General features: G+C 41.3%; 1 protein-coding gene across 4 annotated transcripts in view; it reads right to left on the reverse strand.

Annotated features, from left to right (window-relative positions):
- SH3RF3 (SH3 domain containing ring finger 3) overlaps positions 1 to 15,099 on the reverse strand; it is a 247,216-nt gene that overhangs the window by 43,186 nt on the left and 188,931 nt on the right. For all 4 annotated transcript variants that reach the window (XM_068180247.1, XM_068180248.1, XM_068180249.1 and 1 more), the window contains exons 5-6: positions 4,234 to 4,334; positions 3 to 173 (exon numbers count right to left, since the gene is read on the reverse strand). In XM_068180247.1, coding sequence (XP_068036348.1) covers positions 3 to 173; positions 4,234 to 4,334 — 272 coding nt within the window. The remainder of the gene's footprint in view (positions 1 to 2; positions 174 to 4,233; positions 4,335 to 15,099) is intronic.

Raw genomic sequence — 15,099 nt, forward strand, 5'->3', positions numbered from 1 at the left:
ACCTTGAAACAGGTGTCACGTAGTTGCCTGGGAAGACACCGGACATCCCACTCCTCAGAGACGTGCCCTTGAACCAGCCGTCCTGGCACTTCTCAGTGACCCGGTACATCTCCCCTTTGCGCAGCTCCAGCTCGTCGTTCTTCTGAGGCTTGTAGGCATACAGGGCTAGGTAGCTGTGGGCAGAGGTTACACAGGAGAAAGCACACAGATGACATCAACCATCACCTGTCCTGCTCCAACTTCAGCCCCACAGAGCAGAAAGCAACCAGAAGCACTGTTCAGAAGTTGTAGTTGAAAAGGGACATCATTACAGGCTGCTTCACAAACAAGGAATGGCAGAGACTGGATTCTAAGACAATAACGGGACAACTAATCAGAGTAAAAGGCAATTTAGAAGTTGATGAGACATGCTTCTCACTTAGGGCATAACCAAAGCAAAACAGTACCCCAAAGCAGCACTGAAGTTAAGGACGTAGCAACAGTTTAAGAAAAACATGACAATTACAGTGACAGCCAGAGTAACAAGGGCTCTAGTAAGAGGGATTTGCAAATCCTGACATCTGGAAGAAGTATACATTCATATGCTTCAGGGTGGGATCCACCTCTGTTGTGGTGTTTAAGAAGAAAATTTTCTTGCGGGTAGGCTATTTCAAGAGCTTTTCTTACAGCTTTCTCAATGCTATTAAAACAACACACCAAACTGATCTGGTACAGTAACTCTTGTACTATGTTGGTAAAACAAAAAGTGAGAAAGGGCCACATCCTGCAAGGGGTTTTTTACTTAAGTAAGTGAAGTGGTAGAATTTGGTTTGCATGCGAGTATTCTAATGTTTTGCATGCATGTATGTTTTGCATGCAAGTATTCTAATAAATCTTTAATACAGGATCCAATATGTAGAACATTTTATTTATTTAATTACAGCTTTATTTATTCCCTTTGTTTAGAATCTTTCTATTTATCTCTCTTTTGTTCTTCTGTTACTACTTTAGGGATGTGTCTAGTGTTGTGAAATGACTACAGCTTATAATCCCTACAGAGACCCTCTCTGTTTAGAGAGATTCTTGTTGAAAATTAAGAATGATTGCTTGCACTTTGGGAAATAATGGAAAGTCAGGATAGAATAGCAAGAGTGCACACACAGAACAACACTTTGTAAAACACCAGATTTTTTTTGTATTGTCGCTTTTCTCCAGATATAAAAAGGGATTTCTGGTAATTCTTGATCAAGGTTGTGTCTTCTTGCATTTTTTTAATTTATTTGTGATTTACAGGTAGTGAACATAGACTGAGAGAAATGGGAAAACAGAGAAAGTGCATTTACACTACAAAATGCAGCAGAATGCTCTTAGGCTCAGGGGTGAGTGAGAAGAGGCTTGCTGCCCACCTTATAGCAGTGAACCAGAGAAAAACCCAAAACTATAGCAGCTGTAATTGTAGATTTTCAGCCAATAAAAATGATACATGACTTTTTACTTCTGCTCTCCAGGAAATATAATTGAGGAATAAATCCTGTTATTTTTCTTGATTCTATTTCTTTATTGTACCGTAGATTTCCTTATTTTTGTTCTGAAGGTAGTAAATAAACAGCAGTAATGAGCAGAATATGAAATATTTGGTAACAGCCCCTTGGGGAATCTTAGGCTGATGTGCCTGGCTCTGTTTACCACGTGCATGGGGTACAAAGACCTAATCAGAAACTATATTTCATTAGTCAACAGATGGGAGAAACCAGCCTGCGCATCCTTTTTTTAGCCTATATAATCGTGTGGTCTTGAGTAGGTCTGTAGCTGTTCACCTGACAGAAAACATGAGGCTACATATGATCTGAAGAACATTAAAATGCGTCACCCTGACAAGAAATAAGGTTTCATGCTTCAGTGCTAATCCTTCAGCACTGTGCACTGCAAGGACATATCAGAAAGTGCCAGACTGTGCTCACTCGAGGGAGCAGAAAGTGTGGCTTTGGCTGTCCCTTTTGAAATTGCTGCTTACACAGGGTTCAGATTCAGAAGCTATGGGTAAAACAGGGGGTCAGGGATAGAGCATTTTAGATAGACTCACTTAGCCTTTTCCCCCAATGGGCTACATGTAATAATGTAACTTACAGGTGGAAATTCTGGAAGCAGGTGCAAGGAAAATTACCCTAAGTGGATCTTAGGCTGTTGTGCCTTGCATCTATCTCCAGATTTTCTATTAGTTTCTTTTTGTTCTCTCCTACTAGCTTCACCCAGCAAATTCCCCCAAATCAGCTACCAGTAAGTCTGAATATCCTATATCACAATGAGCCTAAACATCCTCTGGATAGAGTATTGAAATCCATGCAGAGGCTAAAAGGTGTACAACAGCCCAGCACAGACGCCACACTGAAAATACCAATCTCTGTATGGCTAAAGTGATGAAAGCTTGTGTGTGACAACTGTGTAGGGTGACTCTGGCAAAACACGTCATCAGCACTTTCTTTGGGGACCAGCAATCCCACCTCCTGTGCGGGAGGGTAGTGAGGATGCCCATCCCTGGGGGTCTCCTCTTTCGTTCCAGAGGCACAGGGTTCTCCAAACCCAGTGACAGGCCCAGCCTGGGTCTGCAGCCCAACCTGTGGGCAGGCATAACCTCCATTCTTGGCAGGGAGGCGGTTGTGGGAGAGCTGGGGGGGATGCCTGCTCTCATCCATGGCAGAAAACAATTTGATTGCAGGCAGCTTCCCTCCCCAGAATTTGTTTCTTGGTTTTTCCTCTGGCAGAAAATCAGGTCTAGTGGTCCCATTTGCTGAGGATGATTTTGCCTTAAGGCAAAGTCTTTGGATTTGGACACATTTCACTGTTCTCTAGATTTTAGGTGTGAAACTTCACCAGCTAACTCTGTACAGCCTAGAAGAAAGTGTTAAAGCAACAATCTGAAATCTTGCAAAATGTAGTATCAGATTATTCTGGGCTATGTGAAACAGTGAGGCTAAGGCTTGGAAGTGGGACCTAGAAGAACCCAAAATGTTTATTAGAAGTTCCCTGAAAAAACGTTGAAGTGTGAAGTGTTCTTGGCCTTGGGTAGCTGCCCGTGACTCTGCTTACAACGCAGAAGCCCCAGGGCTTTGTCTAGAGTTGCACCTCCCCACTACTGCTACAGCTTTCAAATAATGCATCCTCTTTGAATGGAACTTGGCTCGCAAATGCAGAATGACAGACCGGATTACAAGGCTGCTTCACAAGGGAGATGACAGGAGAAGCATGGGAGGGAGAAGGGGAGGCTTGCTGAGGCATGGAGTCAGGGGCATTGCCAGAGAGGTGGAAAATGTCCTGATTCAACAACCAGGTACTTCAAATATTGCCAGTTACCACTTCCTAATCAGGGCAAGGCTTGAAATAAACATGTGCCCCACGATGTGCCACACAAGCCATGCAGAGTGAGCACAGGTTGATGATGAGACCTCTCTGTGGGGCACTCAGTGATGTGTGGCATCCCTCAGGTATAAAGATCTCAAATAAATAGCTAAGAAGAAATTTGTTTGGTTCTGATCCAACGCCCCTATTGTTCTTAAAGAAGATCTCTTTAAGGTCTCTTTGGGATTTTGTGAATTCAAACTTTGTTTTAGCCATATCATAAAACCCAAAAGTATGGATGTGCATGTGTGTGTATGTGTGTGTGTAGTTGTCCTGCTTTTATGAGTTATATATGTTAAGAGGAAAGGATTCAGTACTTAATTAGACAAATATCAGATAAACCAACCAGGCTAGAAGAGACTTGCTAAAATGAAGTATATTCTTTTTGTTCTGTGAACCTTCTGTTATTCTATGCACTGTTCAACAAGACCATATGCCAAAGACGTGAAGTTCATTCATTGCCTTGTTCATTCATTGTTGATGGCACCAAAAAAGTGTGACTGGGCCATTTTTTGGTGCAACTGGTGAATATATCAGGTGTTTGATTGCGTGGGACTTCACCTTTTAAGGGCTTTAAATGAAAGAAGATTTTCTCAGAGGTACTCAGTTTGCTTCACAGTGATCCATACAGCTATCATAAACAAAGTCTAAAAGGGCTCACAAAGAAAGGGGGAAGTCTTGCCCTTCTCCATTATTTTTTCAATTTCAGGAGGGGCTGCCTCATGTTTGAAATTGCAATATCTCTCTCTCAGAATGCTCCTGAACTGAGATTTTGGCATTCAGGTTTCAAGCACACACATGCAAGTACACACACAATTGGAAACAAAGAGTACACAGTGACTGAAATGAACTGCTTACATATTGAGGGGGAGCTGGACCTTCGATGGTGTTCCCTGATCTCCAATTATTGCACTTGTCCTGGGACCAGCCACTGTGGCTGTTCCAATCAAAGAGGAATCCTGAAAATACACAAAGAAGAACATACAAGGATTTAAGATGAAACCCATCATTTCCTAAATTGGTATGGGGTGAAGGCATAGAAGAATTAACCACGTATTTTTAAAATTCTTAGATTTTCTTACTTCATTATATTCATAATAAGCATTAAAAAGGGCTTATTCTAGCCTTACACATACCAAAAATACATTTCTGACACAAAGGATTAGCAGAATTTCCATGTACCTGTCAGAGAAATTTTAGTTGTATGCAGCTAAAAGTTTTACAATGTACAACTACTTAACTGCTTTGTAAAGTCAGCTCAGCATGTGCATCTGCAATAGTACCTTCTCTGAATAAAGTAACCTTTTCCCCTCAAAAACTTGTTTTTAAATTGGTACTCTTTTGGTAGTGGTTATGGATCTCTGGAGAAGAAGATACTATTCAATTTCCAAAATGCAGTCTCATTTCTATGTACTCTTTTTATCATCAGGAATATTCTTCTCCTTCAAAAGAAGGTGACTACCCAACCCAAAACTTTCTCTGAATGGAGAAAGTAGTTCACTCCACTTTTACCCCAGAGAATAAATCTCCACTCTCATATATAGACAGCTGGACAGATCTTCTCCAGCTATTCATGTGAAAGGCAATTCTAAATGTAATCATTCATTTCTCAAAGCCTAATGCTCAGCCAAATTATATAGGGCAATCTCTTTTTGAGTTGTCTCACCAAAGTCCTCATTCATCTATGTCAAAAATGAATCCTGACTGGAAACGTCTCCTGAAATAATGCCAAGGCCTGTAGCAACAGATCTTTATTGCAGACAGGGCAGAGCTGGGCTGATGGGACTTGTAGTGGTTTACTTGAACAAAAAAAAGTTTTTTAATAAGTCCAACCATATGCTGTATGCACGTCCATATGCAGAATGGCTCTACAAAATAGGAACCAATACCCACAAATTGCAGGTTCAGGCAGGGTGTGTTATACTCAGCAAAGATTCTGAGCAATTCACAGGCCTCCACTACAGCTTTTCTGTTTCAAAATTCCATCTAACAAACAGTAAATATTGATTTTTGGAACACAAACATGGGGACAATTTTTGCACTTAAAAATGACACTGAATTAAACTAAGACACAAAGTTAAACCAAGACACACATTGTTACCTAATTACTGGATTTCAAGGTTACCTCATTCCAAAGAAGCCACATAATTATTAGTGTTCTGTCTTGACAGTGCATTGCTGAGCTGTATTGCTTTGCTGTGTATGAACACATTATCATTAGGAAATCATGCAGCAAAACATGGAAACACTGCACTGTGATTCCATAGCTTTTGGCAACAAGCAGCAAGATGTCTCATCTCTCACCAACATCTACACTCAATTGTGAAATTGTATTGACAAGTACATCTCCTTTTTCTCATTATTTCCTCAAACTTTCTGGCTGCTTGCTCAAACAAAGAAGGATCCAGGCAGCTCTTGGTCCTATGTGTAAAAAGAATTCTTTTCAGCTCTGTGACTAAGGCTTTATTAATACTGCCTGTCACGTCAGTGAGCTAGTATCAACTTACAGGAAAACACACCAGCTCACTAAAAAATTTAGGGATAGCTGGAGAATGATCCTTCATTTGTTATGTTGAGCTGGTTAATGGGGCTAGGGATTGCGGAAGATATTGGGCTGAGACACCTGGCAGCTGCCTTGTCCAAGAGGTAAATGAGAAATCAACCAGTTCAAACTTCATGTTGTTCTACCACTGTATGCCTGCTCTGGACTAGAGAAACTGTCTCTAAGAAAACAGAAAATGCATCAGTCCCCACCCTTCCTTGCTAGGAAAAAAAGTTAGATATAATCACATGAAAAAACAGACCTTAATGAACAGCCTCAGGGTGCAACTGTAAAGGCAGAGAAGATCACAGCAGGAAAGGATAGAATAGGACAGAATGGAGTAGAGTAGAATAGAATATTTGTATTGGAAACGACCTGCAACAAGTATCTAATCCTACTGCCTGACCACTTCAAGGTTGACCAATTAAGGACATTGTCCAAATGCCTCTTAAACACTGACAGGTTTGGGGCATCAACCACTTTTCTATGAAGCCTGTTCCAGAGTTCGACCACCCTCTCAGTAAAGAAATGCTTCCTAATGTCCAGTCTGAATGTCCTGTGGGGCATTCCCACAGGACCACTCCCATGCATCCTGTCAATGGACACCATGGAGAAGAGCTCAGCACCTCCCTCTCAGTTTCCCCTCCTCAGGAAGCTATAGAGAGCAATGAGGTCACCCGTCAGCCTCCTTCTCTCCAAACTAGAGAAGCAGTGTCCTCAGCTGCTCCTCTTAGGACATTCCTTGCAGTCCTTTCACAAGATTTGTTGTCCTCCTCTGGATGCATTCAAGGGCCTTCACATCCTCCTTCCACGGTGGGGCCCAGAACTGCACACTGTGCTCCAGGAGAGGCCATACCAACACGGAATACAGCAGGATAATTTTGAGTGACTAGTGATGCTCTGTTTGATGCACCCCAGGATGGGGTTTGCCCTATGGTGTCCCACACTGAGCCTGCTGTCCACCAGCACCCCCAGATCCTTCTCTGCAGGGCTACTCTTCAGCCACTCCTCTCCTAATCCATACTTGGCATTACCCCATCCCGGGATCAGAATCCAGCATTTTGAATTCTCACATTTCTTCCTGCTACTCATTGGCCAATACTCCAGTGTATCTAATGCTCTGCAAGGCATCTTGTCCCACCTCAAAAGAGTCAAAACCACCTCCCACTTTGGTATCATCAGCAAACTTGCCAGTGGTGCATTCAACTCCTGCATCCTGATTATTGATATATATGCATATGTGTAATATATACACACACACACATATATATATATATATATATATATATGACAGAACTGGCCTTAAAACTGAGCCCCAAAGAACATCACTGGTGACCTGTCAACAGCCAGCTGTAGCCCCATTCACTGCAATCCTTTGAGATCTGGCCTTCAGCCAGCTCTTCACCCAGTGCATCACAAGTCTACTCATTCCATGGCTGAGCAACCTGTCCAGAAAGATGCTGAGGTACAGTATCAAAAGCCTACTAAAATCCTGAAAAAACTGTATCCACTTCTTTCCCTTCATCCACTAGGCAGATGACCTTATTATAGAAGGATATCAAATCAGTTAAATGGGACTTCCCTTTTATGAACCTATATTGACTGTTCCTTATGACTGTATAATTTTTTAAATGCCTTTCAGTAGTACCCAGTATAATAATCTCCATAATTTTTCCAGCAACTGAGGCTAAATTAACAGGTCTGTAATTCCTTGGGTCTTTCCTCATGCCTGTTTTTTTGGAGACTAGAGTAACATTGTCAAGCTTCCAATCAGCAGGATCTCCCCAAACCTGCAAGATCTTTGGCAGATGTTTGAGAGAGGTCCTGCCATAACATTCATTGACTGCTTCAGAACACTTGGATGAATCCCATGAGGCCCCATGGGCTTGTGAACATTTAGCTGATACAGCTGGTCCCTTACAATTCCAGTGTCCACAAATAGAAAGTCACTGTTCCCAAATTGGTGGTCCTCCAACTCAGGGGACTGGGAAGCTGAAGGTCTACTAAAGACTGAGACAAAAAGTGCATAGAATGCATCTGCTTTTTCTTCATTCCTGTTAGTCAGATTGACCAAGTACTATCAAGTATTCACCACCTTCACCAAGTATCAGCCCAATACTTTCTTTAGACCTCATCTGAAAAAAAGAGCCCTTCTTGTTATTTGAAACAACACTGGTCAGTTTCAACTCTAACTGAGCTTTGGCTTTTCACGTCTTCTCCCTGTGTAAATGAACCACAGCTCTGTATTCAGGCTCCTGAGAAGCCTCACCTTGCTTCCAGAGGTCATACAGTTTCTTTTTCCTCCTGACCTACACAAGGAGTTCCCTGTTCAGACAAGCTGGTCTTCTGCTCTGCTTGTTTGACTCACAGCATGGTGAAGTTGTCTATTCCTGTGCTTTTGAAAGGTGAATCTTAAATTCTGACAAGCACATGTGGACTCCAAAGTCCTTAAAAGCAGATCCCCAGGGCACTCTGATAAGTAACGCCCTGAACAGCATAAAGGTTGCTCTCATGAAGTCCAGAGAAGCAACTCTGCCATCCTTTTTTGTCTTTACAGTGAAAATCCTAAACTCAGCCATTTCATGAACACTGTATCCAAGACAGCCACCTACTGTCACATCCCTCATGAGTCCTTCTCTATTCACAAATAGCAAGTCCAGGAGGGTATCTTTCGTAGTTGGTTCACTAAGTATGAATGACAAGCAGTTTTCTGCTAAAAGCCTCAAGAATTTCCAAGACTTGTCACAGAAGTATGATATTTCCAGTTGATGTCTGGGAAGTTGAAATCTCCCATAAGGACAAGGGCTACTGATCCAGAGAGTTCTCCTAATTGCCTACAGAATAACTCACTGGTGCTTACATCCCGACTGGGCAATCAGTAATAAACACCCTCTACAATATCTGCTTTGTTTTCCTTCCCCCAACCTTCACCCAGAGGCTTTTCACCACATCATCATTACCTCTAAGAGCTGTGCAATTGAACTTCTCCCTTACTTACAGTGCCACACCTCCCCCTCACCTGTCCTGCCTACTCCTGAAGTCTGTAGCCCTTGGTGCCAGCACTCAAATCACAGGACTCATTCCACTAGTAGCAATGATATCCAGCTCTGGGAGCTGACCAATGCTTCATCTTTCTTGTAAGACACATGCTAAGCCTTCATTAGCTCCTATGATCCTCCCTCTGCACGCTGCAGCAAAGTCAGTTTGCAGAGGTGCAGCTACCCCAGCCTGAAGTGGCCACTGCAGGCACCCTGGGCTGAGCCTGACTGACTGCAGAGTGATGAGTTCAAGCCAAGAGAGCAGAGCAGCAGTCAAAGCATCATCTATTTGCCTGTTTGCACTGACAATGGAGCCTTCTGTGTTTTCTGTATTACTGAAAGCGTGATCTCAAGTGCTTTCTATTAGGCTTGTACTAACATACAGTCCAAGGGATTAAGAAATCATGTAACCGCCATTCACCATTGCTGGATGACAATTTTGCTTTCTTCCCTTGAATAATCCCAAAGATTTCTCCACAGTTCTGTATATATATATCTATCTGACATGCAGTTTCTTGCCTGTATCTGGTTACTCCAATATTACTGCATCTGGTGCCAGCCTGGCACCTATAAACCATTCATTTTTGCCACTTTGTACAGCCTAGTATCCTATACATCCAAACTCTAAATCAGTGACTGCTTCCTGATTGTGCTCTGGTTATTCTTTAGCTGCTCTCCTTACAGGCTTTGACATGACTTGTACTTTCCAGTCTATCTATGACCCTGCTTTTCATCATCAGGTTTTACTTCACAGGACCTGCTGGTCTTCCACACATTGAATTCAGCTCCTCTGTTCAGATCTTGACATTTACTGTCACAGAAGTTTTCTGCTCTTCAGCTTCGTGTGTCTCTGTGCTCCTTGCTGTATTCTCTTGGTGGCTGCTTGATTGCTACTATGCATCTGAATGTTTACCAGCTTTGCATTTAAACTACAGTCCCTGACACAGCTGGTGAACTCTTTCTAAGCTGACTCTTTCAAGGTCCTGTTGTCTCCTGTATGTATCACTAATTAGCTCATATTATAAAATACAGTATTGCTAGATTATTTTGCAAGATAGTATTTGCAATAAGATTTTGAAGAGACTGGTTTTTGCAAAAGAATAATCTCCTATTTCTTTATACTTCTGATTACCTGTGTTGGAAGTTTACCTTTCTACTCTTCGCGCAATTTTATGTGCATCTCTCCCATTATCAGTAATACCAATAATCCTCCTGGAGAACACAGCAGGCCTTTCTCCATCACAGCTGGCAGCAGGACTTAGTACATTTTCCTTCTTTATTTAACCCTGGAGCCAGGTTGTACTTTTGCTACTGTGATCTAAGGAACAAGGTACTAAACATGTCCTCCTTTCCTCTTCATCTGCTCAGGGGAATGGGATCCAAGACAATGCTCTGATTTTCTTGTTCTCTGCTTTGATACCTTTTAGGAAGTCTGTGTGCCACATCTTGCTTTTTGATGGCACATCCCTACATGATCCATCTTCCTTGTGTGGCACCAGACACACAAATAGAGCCATGCACAGACATTACACAGGGAGGGCTCAAACACTGCAGCATTTGTGTCTTAATCATTCTTCAATCTCTGCTACTCAGCATTGCTAAAGCCTTACGGGTAGGAGATGTCTCTGACAGGCAGGATTTTAAGAGGCACATAGGCACTTACTGATAAAAACAGGCACCTTGCAGAGTTTTCTCAGGGTGGCATTAAGTACTTCACTGCCTGATTCCCACAGATTTTATTGCAATTTAAGTAACAGGAGTCACTTTTGAAAATACCATTTGGTGCTCCTCTCTATCCTTGTGAGCCTCTAATGCCTTTAAACATTTGGCCATTGAATTTCCAGACATGATCTCCTGGGTGATCACATGTGCACACCCTTTGATGAGGAGGCTGTTTAATGGTGGCATGCACTTTTCTGAACCAGGCACTGCCAATTCTGATCCCATTTACTTAGGCCTGTGAACTGCCAAATCCGACTTCTTCATGCTCCCACTTCAATCTGGCATTCTCCAAGCACCACTTACCACTGTTTCAGCTCAACAGCACCAGCTCTTTTCCTCTGGACACTACAGACCCAGATGCCAGCCAGCAGGGAAAAGCAGCTGCACAAAGGCGTGCTGAAAGCCACCTCCAGATCTTTCTGCACTGATTTCTGCTTCTTTGTGACCATTGGTAGCACAGCAGCACCACCTGTACAGTGCAAGGCTAAATCTTGAGTAAAACTCCCAGACTATACACACAGGCACAACAGTGCTGCATGACAGGTATTTCACTCCCAGCTCATGCTGTGCCCTCTGTTTTTATCACCAGCTACTCGGGTGTAGTAGGTGATTATGTACTCATGGACTGGAGAATAATATTAAAAGGACTTTTTGCTTTTTTTTTTTTTCCTGTAAACACAACAGCTTCCTTATGACCACTGAAACACTACTTCCCCCTCAAATATTACTGACAAGCCCAGAGACATTAGGCAATTAAAGGTAACCACTACTCAGCTGTGCTGAAACATCTTCTTAAATTCATTCCCTTTCTCTTTTCCCATCCACATCTTTATGGAAGCATAAGAATTACTTGTTTAGACTTCCAGCATAAATTACATTTTTCTTTCCCTTGAAGATTTACTTTAGATTTTCACCAGTACTTTAAGGCCATGTTTGTGGTTTAATTTGAAAAGACATGGTGCCTGTAGGGATTAGTGAAGTGCCTTGCAAAAGCAAGGGACTCAGTCTTCGAGCAGAATAGAAGTCTAGAAGACAGTGATAAAACTAGGAACAGAGTACAATGATATTGCAGGTTGCAGTAGCCTTCACTGAAAAATAATTGTTGCTATCAGATGAATGTTCTTATCATCTAGAAAATCACCAACCAGAATTCTCAGTTTTGACTTCAAAGAAAATCCTCTCTCACCACAGGGCACTTATCACATTCATTAATTCTCAGGAAAAAATTCTTTTAATGTCTTGAATGCATATTTACAGCTTACTTTAAATTTCTCTTTAATATTATTTTAAAATAAGAGAAAAACACGCATTCAACTCACATAAGTTGACGTATCATCCTCTGGAAATATCATAAAAACAGGCTAATGGTCTTTAAGATGCCTGTGACTCGTTTCTCTAATTTGCTGACTCCATAAAACAATGACTGTGGCAATCATTCTGAACCTTTAATGTTCCTAGAAATAATGTATTAGCACTTAATGCATGGTAGTGACACCAAGTATTGATGAAAAGTGTTACATGCAAGATCAAGTAGCCTCATCAAATGCTAATTATCAAAGTGGGGACTGAAATGGACTTATCAATTCTAGAGGAAGAATTTTTTTTTTTCCGTAATGGTGTATGGGAAAAACAAACGAATGTGCAGGATAACAGCTGCAGCTGCATAAATAGCTGCATAAATATCCAGTTCCTTCCTGCAAGGACTGGAGCTAAATTTATATGATTTACTGAGGGGTTCTTACAACCTGGAAGTATCTGTGGCTGTGGATGAGGCTGAGGCAGAGTATTATGCCAGCTTTTTCTAGGACCAGGTTGGCCCCGATTATTTTTGGTTTGTAATAGACAAAAAACTCTAGACCATGTCTTCTCTCAGTAGCTGATAGAGCTATGCAGAGAGCTGAAGTCAAGTAAATTAATTTTCTGAGCTTCTATTTCCCTTATCCTGCAATCTAATGATGCCTGAAAGGTAGAAGAAAAAAAAACCCAAATATTTTTGTCATTTTCTTCTGAAGATTCATCTGACATTACCATCCATAAAAGCGCTGATTATTCTGGCTCACAGCTTCTCAGCTCTCCCAGATGAGGACTAATTAAGCATCATGTGGATGAGCATCATGAGAATTATATTTTATTCAGCCTTGTTTCTCTCAGACTATACTCAGGGTATAGCTCTCCATCACAAGGTTTTAAATAGGTTTGTAGTAAATAGTTTCTTGAAATTCTGGGATCAAAGAACATGAAAAATCAAACACAGAAACACAAGAAAGCTTCAAGTGAAAGACCTGTAAAAAATGTTAATTTAATCCCACACTCATAATTGTCCTTTTGATAACTACAACAAACTCATCAGGATCCTGTGCAATGCCTCCTGTAGGAAGTCCCCCTCCAGGGAGAAAATAGTGGTAAACAAATAAACAAACCCTCCAAGCAAAAAAAAAAAAGATGAAAATATACACTTTAGTAATTTCTGCTCAAATGTCATACATGTACACATAGTATGTGCTGGATGAACGGGATTTTACAGTACGGGGCAAATACCAAGACAGTGTCTCACTTGCTCCTGAGACTTCCAAACCAGTAGTTGACTGGCAGGTACTGTAAAGCCTCAAGATTAGCTGTGTGCAAAAATTATTTTAGTGGCAAAATGTTTTCAGGTTACTACCCTGAGGAGCACCTGAAAAAAAATATATTGTTTTTCTTTTACTGGCAATGGGATTTCATGCACAGTTGAACAACCCTTTTAAAGCACAACTTTCTCTTCCTAGATCCTGTAAAACATTAGGTTTCATGTGGTTCTTGAAAAATCTTTCAAAATATATTTGTGATAAGGCATATTGTAGGAAAAAGAGAAGACACTGTCTCTAACCTGGTAGTTCCCTGAAGACAGTTTTGCCTTGACCTGGATTCCTGGTAGCTTATGTAATCAGTCCACAGACTGAGTCAGCTCATGAGCCTCATTTGCAACAGTTTTGACAAATAATGTAATACATCCCAATATGCACAGAGTATATTCAAAGACCTATTGGTAGCCCCCCCAAACAAAGCTGCTTAGATTCCTGCCTAAAGCTTTCTGTTTAAAAGAAGTTAACTCCTTCCCACCTACAACCACCCCACCACCAACAAGGTAAAGTTATTTAGAATAGACAATGTCTGGAATCAATTATAAATAACTATGAAGAGAACCGGAAATGTACAAAGAAAAATAATTCATTTAGACCTTAGCAAAAGCTCTTATGCATTTTTTGTGACATATTTTGATCTAAATTACAGAAAGACAGGTTGGATGAGTATTTCTTCTCTTTTGCCATTTTGACTGGTGCCACCTCCTGAAATAGCTGCCCTTGGTTTCACCTGTCTCACACTTATATCCAGTCAGTTGTCATTCACAGTCAGCAACAGGGCAGGTTGGATAGAATTTGGAATCCCAGCCAAAGCTGAAAAATACCTGAATTTGACTTATTTTCTCAGAGCTTGCTGTGCACTTGAAAATTCAAGGTTCATTTTTAGTCTCTGCATTTTAGGTATAATCTGTACGCCTCTTATGGTCAGCACATTTAGGTTATCAGCCAAGGCTCAACTGGAGTTCTGCTATTACATTTTCTTAGCTAAAATTCAGCACTTCTAAATAACTGATAAGGACACACTTCCAAATGATTTATATAGCAAGACACTTCAAGGAACATTTTTCATTTCAAATACTGTCACTCTTTGGGATTGGGAGCGTGCAGGACATTGTTCTCAGCTTTTCCTGAACATGTGACCTCTGGTTAGGAGCTTGAACTAATACTTACAGATACAAATTGACTTCTTGTGCATGGTGATGAGTTGTTCAAAACACACACAGAAGTTCCTTCTGTGGGGAGGGTCCTTTCTTCCTCACTCAGCTGTTACTCTGGTGTGCACAAAGCCATGCTTCATTATTCATGAGATGCTTTTTCTGTCAAAATCCAGGGGATTTGGAGCAGTACTGACCCATGACCTTTTCAACTAGCAGGGACAAATAATTCATAAGGGGTGAAAATGGAAGCAAGACAAGCCATCTGAGGCCTGGGCATGATTACTTTCCAGGGGGACATTCCCCACTCCCCAAGGAGTGTCAGTTACGAACCACTCCTCTGCACCCGTAATCTAATTCAGCTTCAGCTCCATCACAGGCCTGAAGCACTACTTACATCTTCAATAAAAATCCATTTTGCCAGTATGATAGGACATTCTGCATGATGGAAAGACACTATTACCTTTCAGATGGACATCTTACATTTAATGAGTGATGCTCAGCATGAAACAAAAAGCATGCAAGCAAGTTTAGTTGCAGGCAAAATTAGGATTCCAGCATTGCCTCTTTTAAATTAAATGCTTTATATCCTGTCAGTTGTGGATTTCCAGTCACTATATTTTATCTAGCTGAGGTGACGTCAAGTT

The sequence above is a fragment of the Anomalospiza imberbis genome, chromosome 2 (assembly GCF_031753505.1).
Source record: "Anomalospiza imberbis isolate Cuckoo-Finch-1a 21T00152 chromosome 2, ASM3175350v1, whole genome shotgun sequence".
Classification (NCBI taxonomy): Eukaryota; Metazoa; Chordata; class Aves; order Passeriformes; family Viduidae; genus Anomalospiza; species Anomalospiza imberbis.